The following is a 9,873-nucleotide window of genomic DNA, read 5'->3' on the forward strand; positions in this document are numbered from 1 at the left end:
ACACACACACAGTTACATGCATGTCCACATACAGTATAAGCTTAATAAAACATCAAGAGATGGAGCAGATTGTCCATATGTCTGAATTAAAATGTAAATCAACTTGAGCATTTTAGTAAAGGCTGAGATGCAGTCATGTGAACTGACAACATGTTTGATAGCTCAATAAATAAAAGTTTTGATTGACATCAAGGGAAATCAAAATCAGAACGTCAACAAGCAGAGAAAAAAGCTCAACCTTATGCTTTTGAGTTTACAGATTTGTGCATCATTTGCAATAACTTCATCATTGTGTGAATGTAAGAACATGTGTCTGTGTCAATCACAAGTCTAGAAATAGGACAGCATAATCAAAACAAGGATGTGGATTTCCATCAGGAGAGGGAGTCTGCTGAATCGTTCACCCACCTTTCTTGTAGTCAGGTATGCTGTCTTTGAGCAGGCAGCTGAGCTGGTGGCCGTTGAGATGAAGGAAGCGCAGCTGGTCTCGGAGAGAGCTTTCCTCCAGCACACCCGGGATCACACGGCCAACACTGTTCTGGGAAATGGGGAGGCCAAGTCCCAGGGCCAGTGTCGGCGTCAGGTCCACCTGCTCCACCACTCCAGGCTTCTCCATGCTCACTTAGTGACAAACAAAACACAGAAGAAGCACAATAAATCCTCCTGACCCTTTGATAGCTACAGAGTATTACTTTGCCCTCTAATATTATGGCATTACGCTTGCTTTGAACAAATCGCTTTATCCAGAACTGTAACATCATATCTCCCCCCCCCCCCCCACAGACACACACACACCCCTGAACATAAGAGGATCTGCGGTGGAAGTGGTCTCCAGCTACAAGTACTTGGGTGTACACCAGAACAACAACCTCAGCTGGAGCAACAACACCACCAGCCTGATCAAGAAAGCTCATCAGAGACTCTACTTCCTCAGACGGCTGAGGCGAGCTGGTCTGGGAAGCTCAGTCCTCACCTCCTTCTACAGGTGTGCAGTGGAGAGCATCCTGTGCTCCAGCATCAATGTGTGGCATGGAGGCTGCACAGCTGCAGAAAGAAAAGCTTTGCAGAGAGTGGTGAAGGCTGCACAGAAGATGTTGGAGTCAGCCTCCCCACCATCACAGACATCTACACCTCCAGATGCAGGAAGAGAGCCACCTGCATCGTGAAGGACCACACTCACTCAGCACACACACTTTTTGCCCCGCTCCCCTCAGGAAGGAGGTTGAGGAGCATTAAGTGTAGAACCACTAGACTGAGGAACAGCTTCTACCCTGAAACTGTTAGACTCATGAATCTCTAACCAGAATAATCACTGTGGAAAAAAAAAAAAAATATTGCTGCTGATCTGTTTCAAATGTTGCTGTGTTCATTCAAACTAATCTGCTCACACAGACTCATGTTCGTGCTGCTGTTCAACATATTGTTTTTATGCTATTAGTGCTTAGTGTATATTTAGTTGATGTTTTTCTTAGTTCATATCTTTGATCTTATTACCGTTTTTGTTTTACATTTTATTGTTGGATGTAACTAGGACCCTGTGTACATAATCTCGTTCCACCACATGTACCACATGGTACAAATGACAAATAAAGAAAATGACTCTAACATAGTTTTTACTGACACAGTTGAACCTATAGTTGGTCACAACTACTTTCTAGCTTTACAACCTGGAAATTAACTGGATTTTCCTCTAAGTAGTAAGAGGCAGCACCAAGACAGTGATAGCATGAACAACAAGCAACTCTACAGAAAGTTAGGGTCGGCTTGGGTTTCCTGAGCTGTCCATTAGTTATGGTGCTATAGGCTTAGACTGCTGGAGGACAAACTGACCACACTTTTCACTCTGCTACTGTCTTTACTTACTCTGCTCAACCTGTTTTGTATTTGTAATTATTTTTTCTATCCTTAACATGTGTTTTTGTTTTCAGGTGCACCTGGACCTATACCTGGACCTATATCTTTATATATGTATCTATACCTTTTTTTTTTTCTTGCTATTCTACGGTGAAACCAGACGTGTTTCCCTCTCTCCCCCCCACCCGCTTCCCTGCTTGCATTCTTTCGTCCTGTGAACCCTTAAAAAGCCTCTTTTTTTCTGCATACCTCTTAATTGGAAGGATCAGCTGGTTTCTCAACAAAATCAATCAACTTCTCCCGACAGGAGTCAGGGTAAGGAGGACCCTCTACCTCTAAGGAACAAATTGGATTCATGATGACAACTAGATTCTACTGTTTGGTTGGTGAAATCTGGTTGTCTATAAATTTGTGTGGAGGTGTTGAAGCTTGACAGTGGTCGGACTGAATGTGGAGCTGTGACAGGGAAATGGAGCAGCTGTATCAGGACTGTGATCTCCCTGGCAGCACTCTTGAATGGTGGAATAATCTGGAGAAGCTGTGAGCTCAACTTTTGGAGTAAAGGATCAATTCGGCTGTTTTGGAGTTTCCATCAGAGAGAAGGCAGAAACAACAATTACGAGTTCTGCCTGACCCAAACTGTGGCCTTGACGCCGGACTTCTCTCAACTCCTCCTGGAATGTTTGGAAAACAACAAAGATGCTTTGACTGTTTCCTCACCCCTCCCTTCCCCAAGGCCGTGGACGTGTAACAGAACCTCAACTGAGCTGAAGATGAACGTTACCTCTTATCTGGACAATGGCTGAGAGGGGGGGGGGGGCTGTGGACTACGCTACGACTTTCCCTTAAAATTCAATGTTTTCACCGCCTATATGTTCATGTATAACGTCTGTTTATGTTGCTTTGCTGTGGTAGGTTTTTTTGATGCCTCAAATTGTGCCCCGTCTAGGACACGGTGTGAGAGATCTTTTTTTATACCGTCTCTCCTCATGTTTTCTTTCCTTTTCTTATCTAAGCAAAATATTATTCTGAATAAGAATAAGAAGGCCGCGCTAATTATTTATAGCCGCAGCTTCGTGCACTCCGCCCATCTTCGGACGACTGTATGTACATATTCGCGTTGTATCTCGGTGCAATGCCAATAAAGTTTATTCTGATTCTGATATCTGGATCTACCATTCTGTGTTCGTTTTTCGCTCCTTCTTGTCCTCTCAAATCCAGCCGGTCAAAACAGATGGCCGCTTGTGTTGAGCCTGGTTCTGCTGGATGTTTCTTCCTTTGAAAAGGGAGTTTTTCCTTTCCACTGTTGCCTTTGTGCTTGCTCAGAATGTGAGATTGTGATGAAGTGAATATTCAATGAGTCTTCTTGCTTTCTTAGATAGAGAACTTTACTAATTGGCTTATTTTTAACCACGTGAATCTAAAGGACTGTCTCCCAAGCTTTAATCAGCATGTGACGATTCCGACACGTGGAGACCGCACGCTGGACCGTGTTTACACGAACGTAAAAGATGCATACAAAGCCGAACCCCGCCCCCACCTAGGACTGTCAGACCACATCTCAATCTTCCTGGCTCCTGCTTACATGCCCCCGCTGAGACGCTCCAGACCGGTACAAAAGAAAGTTAAATGTTGGATCCAGGACAGTGGCCCCATACTGAGAGATTGTTTTGATCGAACAGACTGGCAGGTTTTCAGAGAAGCTGCTGAAAATGGAGGTTCGCTTGATCTTGACCAATACACATCCTCAGTACTGGGTTACATTAGTACATGTACTGACACAGTCTACACTATCAGAAATGTTAAAAGCTACCCAAACAGAAAACCTTGGCTGAATGCAGAGGTGCGTACCCTGCTGGAAGCCAGGAACACTGCCTTCAGGTCTGGAAACTCAGAGGAGCTGAGTAGGACAAGAAAAGAGCTGGTTGCTGGTATTAAGAGGGCCAAGGGCACATATGCAAAGAGGATCGAGGGTCAATTCATCTCACAAGACCCTCGGAGCATGTGGAGGGGCATTAAGTGCATAACAGATTATAAAGGAAGGAGTGAACAATGTCCCAAAGACCCATCTTTGCCTGATGCCCTCAACAAGTTCTATGCACGCTTTGAAGACCCGAACAGACCACCCAGCACCAGACTCACCTCACCACCGGATGAAGAGCATCTCAGCGTGACCTCAGCAGAAGTAAGGAGTACCTTCAGGAGGATTAATCCGCACAAAGCAACTGGCCCAGACAACATCCCCGGAAAAGTGTTGAAGGAATGTGCTGATCAGCTCTGTGAGGTGCTGGCAGACATCTTTAACACCTCACTTACCCTGGAGACAGTTCCCACCTGCCTGAAGACTGCCACCATCATCCCAGTCCCAAAAAGCTCTACAGTGACTGGTCTGAATGACTATCGGCCAGTGGCCCTCACCCCGATAGTCGCTAAATGCTTCGAAAAACTGGTCATGACTCACATCAAAACAACCATCAACATCAACGAGGACCCTCATCAGTACGCATACCGTGAGAACCGATCAACAGAGGATGCAATCTCCTCTGTGGTCCACACTGCACTCAACCACCTGGAGCAGAAAAACTCTTACGTCCGTATGCTCTTTGTGGACTTCACATCCGCCTTCAACACCATGATCCCCCAAACCCTGATGGACAAACTATCCACACTAGGACTAAGCCCCTCCATCTGCAACTGGGTACTAGACTTTTTAACAAACAGACCACAGTTAGTGAGGATCCACAACCTCTCCTCCTCCACCATAACCCTCAGCACTGGCTCTCCTCAGGGATGTGTGTTGAGCCCCCTCCTGTTTACTCTGCTCACATATGATTGTGCAGCTACCCATCCAGGCTGTCACATTGTAAAGTTTGCAGATGATACAGCGGTGGTGGGATGCATCACAAACAATGATGAGTCCAGCTACAGGCAGGAGGTGGAACACCTGGAGAGCTGGTGCAGAGGGAATAACCTTCACATCAATGTGAAGAAGACAAAGGAGATGATTGTGGACTTCAGAAGGAACAAAAACACCTACACCCCCCTGAACATAAGAGGATCTGCGGTGGAAGTGGTCTCCAGCTACAAGTACTTGGGTGTACACATGAATGACAACCTCAGCTGGAGCAACAACACCACCAGCCTGATCAAGAAAGCTCATCAGAGACTCTACTTCCTCAGACGGCTGAGGCGAGCTGGTCTGGGAAGCTCAGTCCTCACCTCCTTCTACAGGTGTGCAGTGGAGAGCATCCTGTGCTCGAGCATCAATGTGTGGCATGGAGGCTGCACAGCTGCAGAAAGAAAAGCTTTGCAGAGAGTGGTGAAGGCTGCACAGAAATCTGTTGGAATCAGTCTCCCCACCATGACAGACATCTACACCTCCAGATGCAGGAAGAGGGCCACCTGCATCATGAAGGACCCCACCCACCCAGCACACACACTTTTTGCCCCACTCCCCTCAGGAAGGAGGTTAAGGAGCATTAAGTGTAGAACCACTAGACTGAGGAACAGCTTCTACCCTGAGGCTGTTAGACTCATGAATATCTAACTAGAATAATCACTGTGAAAAACCATATCATGTTGCTGCTGATCTGTTTCATGTTGCTGCTGATCTGTTTCAATGTTGATGTGTTCATGCGTGCACATCTGCTCACAGACTCATGTTCATGTTTGTGGTGATGTTCAATGTTTTATGTTATGAGTGCTTAGTGTATATTTAGTTGATGTTTTTCTTAGTTCATATCTTAGATGTTATTACTGTTTTTCTTAGACATTTTATTGTTGGATGTAACTGGGACCCTGGGTACATAATTTCGCTCCACCACATGTACCACATGAGGTGCGAATGACAATAAAGAAACTCTGACTCTGACTCTGACTCTGATTTATGTATGTGAATGTTCCTGTAAATTGCCCTGAGACAACTTTGTTGTGATTTGGCGCGATACAAATAAACTGAATTGAATTGAATCAAGGTTAGAACACCATCCTTACAGTGAAGCATGGTAGTGGCAGAATCATGTTATGGGATGTTTTTCATCAACATAAACTTGGAAAGTGATCAGAGTTGAAGGAAAGATGAATGGATGAATCACAAAGAGTAATCCATAAGATAAACCAGTTTGTTTTTGGAATCCAGAGATTTAAGCCTACAACAAACGGAGACTGGGATGGAGGTTCACCTTCCAGCAAGACAAAGGCCCTAAACACACCATGGAAGCAACATTTCAGTTGTTAAATGAAAAACAAATACAAACCGGATTCCAAAAAAGTTGGGAAACTAAACAAATTGTGAATAAAAACTGAATGCAATGATGTGGAGGTGCCAACATCTAATATTTTATTCAGAATAGAACACAAATCACAGATCAAAAGTTTAAACTGAGAGAATGTATCATTTTAAGGGAAAAATCTGTTGTTTCCAAATTTCATGGCGTCAACAAATCCCAAAAAAGTTGGGACAAGTCCATTTTTACCACTGTGTGGCATCCCCCCTTCTTCTTACAACACTCAACAGACGTCTGGGGACAGAGGAGACCAGTTTCTCCAGTTTAGAAATAGGAATGCTCTCCCATTCATATCTAATACAGGCCTCTAACTGTTCAATCGTCTTGGGCCTTCTTTGTCGCACCTTCCTCTTTATGATGCGCCAAATGTTCTCTATAGGTGAAAGATCTGGACTGCAGGCTGGCCATTTCAGTACCCGCATCCTTCTCCTACGTAGCCATGATGTTGTGATTGCTGCAGAATGTGGTCTGGCATTATCGTGTTGAAAAATGCAGGGTCTTCCCTGAAAGAGATGACGTCTAGATGGGAGCATATGTTGTTCTAGAACCTGAACATAGTTCTCTGCATTAATGGTGCCTTTCCAGACATGCAAGCTGCCCATGCCACAAGCGCTCATGCAACCCCATACCATCAGTGATGCAGGCTTCTGAACGGAGCGTTGATAACAACTTGGGCTATCCTTGTCCTCTCTGGTCCGGATGACATGGCGTCCCAGTGTTCCATAAAGAACTTTAAATCGTGACTCATCTGACCACAGAACAGTCTTCCATTTTACCACACTCCATTTTAAATGACCCCTGGCCCAGTGCAAACATCTGAGCTTGTGGAGCTTGCTTAGAAATGGCTTCCTCTTTGCACTGTAGAGTTTCAGTTGGCAACGGCGGATGGCACGGTGGATTGTGTTCACTGACTATGCTTTCTGGAAGTATTCCTGAGCCCATTCTGTTATTTCCTTGACAGTGCATTCCTGTTTGAGGTGCAGTGGCGTTTAAGGGCTCGGAGATCACGAGCATCCAGTAGAGTTTTACGGCCTTGACCCTTACGCACAGCGATTGTTCCAGATTCTCTGAATCTTTTGATGATGTTATGCACGGTTGATGATGATAACTTAAAAGTCTTTGCTATTTTACGCTGGGTAACACCATTCTGGTATTGCTACACTATCTTTCTGTGCAACAATGGTGGAATTGGTGATCCTCTTACCATCTTGGCTTCTGAGAGACACTGACACTCTGAGAAGCTCTTTTTATACCCAATCATGATGTCAATTGACCTAATTAGTGTTAATTGGTCTTCCAGCTCTTTGTTATATGCTCATTTTCCTTTTGCCAGCCATTTATTGCTACTTGTCCCAACTTTTTGGGGATTTGTTGACGCTGTGAAATTTTGAATCAACATATTTTTCATTTAAAATGTTACATTTACTCAGATTAAACTTTTGATCTGTCATCTATGTTATATTACGAATAAAATATTGACATTTGCCATCTCTCCACATCATTGCATTCAGTTTTTATTCACAATTTGTTTAGTGTCCCAACTTTTTTGGAATCCGGTTCGAAAATATCCAGATTTTTTTTCATTCATTCAACCTTTATTTACACATAAATCACATTGAGCCTCGGAGACTCATTTACAAGTGTGATCTGTTTAGACAGACAAAAAAGTAGTGAAACTGAACACGTAAGAAATTGGAAGAAAAAAAATCCTATCAAACTCTTTCTTCTTGGCTGAGAAGAAAGACTCTGATAATGAAAAAACACCCTGCACAGACAAGCACTAGAATATTCTGCAGAGGGGGGGGGGGGGGGAGACGACGAGAGCGGTGAGAGTATTCAAGGACGTTCCCGAGGCACTGTAAGAGTTCTGATAAGGATGGAATAATCAATAGTTCCCTCCGGTGAAATTCGTAAACATTCTTGAAGGGTGTCGGGGAATGGCCAAGGATAACCCAGTGAGAATCCAAGAGTCCTGAAATGATGACAGATTGTTTATTCAGCTGATTCCCTCATGATGATCAAAGGACTTCCTCCAAGTGTGTGTGTGTGTGTGTGGTGGTGGGGGGGTGGGGGGGATGCAGAGTGTCATATTACATGACCTCCAGGCAAATTGAGATAAGGTGGCTTGTAGGGATGCACCGATCCACTTTTTTCCTTTACTATACCGATACCAATATCTGAGGTTTAGTATCGGTCAATACTGATCCAATACCAATCTGATACAGATGCTTGATTAAGTTGGTAGTGTTATAGCTGGAAGTTTTAGTGCCACCCCTTGGAACCGTCGCTGCACACGTACTGTTGTTGGATGTGTTGGATGAGGTAGTGTGAAATTGTTCCAGATAGCTGATCCTTTCGCTCGCTTCATTCTGAAAACAATCTGTGCGGCGAGTTCGCTAGCACGTGATGTCACTCAGAGCACAAAGCATAGAATTAGAGTGAATAGATCTGCCCAGTCATGGATCGGTCACATTGCACAGATACCCGATCCAGAAGTTTTTTCCGATATCAGGACCGATACCGATATTGGTATCGGATCAGTGCATCTCTAGGGCCTGCAAGGCCAGCCGAGGGAGCCGAATTCAGATAAACAATGTTTATTTTGAAGACAGGCAGAACTTTACTGAATTTTATCTGCCTCGAGTCTTTGCTGGTCTCACGTAGATTCCAAAAGGTCCAAATTAAGTGGACATGCCACTGATCCGTGCTTGAGAATATTCCCTGAGATTTGATCTATCTTGCCAGAGGGTCTTAGGGGCCGCATATTGCCTGCGATTCTCACAATCACATTCAAATTTTTGATCTATTTTGCTAAGAAATAGAGACTGGGTATACAAGACACGGAGCAAACCTTCACAGAGGAGGCAGCCTGACCAGGCCAGATTAGCTGCAGTCGTCTTCTATGTATGTTGATAAACCAGGAACCAGACAATTCCAAAAACAGGAAACCTGTTATCATAAATCCAATTGTATGCAATTTTGGCATCCTTGATCGACAGCAGAGATAGACACATCACATTCCACTTCCTCCAGATATATGTCCAGCTGCATAAGTGCTGTCCGGGCAGTTCAGCTCACCTGAAGCTAGTCTCAAAAACTTTGTCCATTGCATTGAGAGACCATCTGACCAGATCCACAAAATTATGACTCGGAAGATATGTAGAGAGAGGCTCAGAAGTAGGTTCACAGATAGGACAGAGCAGCAAAGCAAAGCAGAGGAGGGAAAAGTCCACCCTCGGCAAGAGCAAGTGGTGAAGTGAAATTGGACGGTCAAAGCTTATATCTCTGATCAATTGCGAATCTCTTGAATGATTTAAAGATAGTTTGACAAAAGCAGCTCCCATCCAACACAAAAGAGCTACAGCAGTTTGGTCACAAATAATGAACTAAAATACCAGTGGTTAGATGGACCTAAGACAAAGACCCAAACCTGAAGAGACTTGTTGCTATAGCTGCTGTAAAATGTAGCTCTACAAAAGTGACCCATGATGGCAGTTCAAGAAGGAATATTCAATATTGTGTTATTTTATTATTATTATTGTTGTTTGAATTCTCCATCTAAAACGAAAAACAAGAATCAAGCTTATCTGAATCTGACTCCCTGACAGCCTCAGACACGGGCCAACTATCAAATTTCTCCTGGGTCATGGGTAACCAAGGACAAAAAGCTTCATCTATCGCAACCCCCAAATCCTCCCCCCCCCCCCCCCCCCCCCCCCCCCCTCTCCCCCCC

At 44.3% G+C, this 9,873-nt stretch overlaps 1 protein-coding gene across 1 annotated transcript in view; it reads right to left on the reverse strand.

Moving 5' to 3' along the window:
• The window catches only part of pigg (phosphatidylinositol glycan anchor biosynthesis class G), a 240,944-nt gene that overhangs the window by 140,419 nt on the left and 90,652 nt on the right, over positions 1-9,873 (reverse strand). Inside the window, exon 6 of the mRNA XM_037675119.1 lies at positions 409-621. Within this exon, the coding sequence (XP_037531047.1) occupies positions 409-621 (213 nt within the window). The remainder of the gene's footprint in view (positions 1-408; positions 622-9,873) is intronic.

Source organism: Nematolebias whitei, chromosome 4 (genome assembly GCF_014905685.2).
Source record: "Nematolebias whitei isolate Nwh7 chromosome 4, NemWhi1, whole genome shotgun sequence".
Classification (NCBI taxonomy): Eukaryota; Metazoa; Chordata; class Actinopteri; order Cyprinodontiformes; family Rivulidae; genus Nematolebias; species Nematolebias whitei.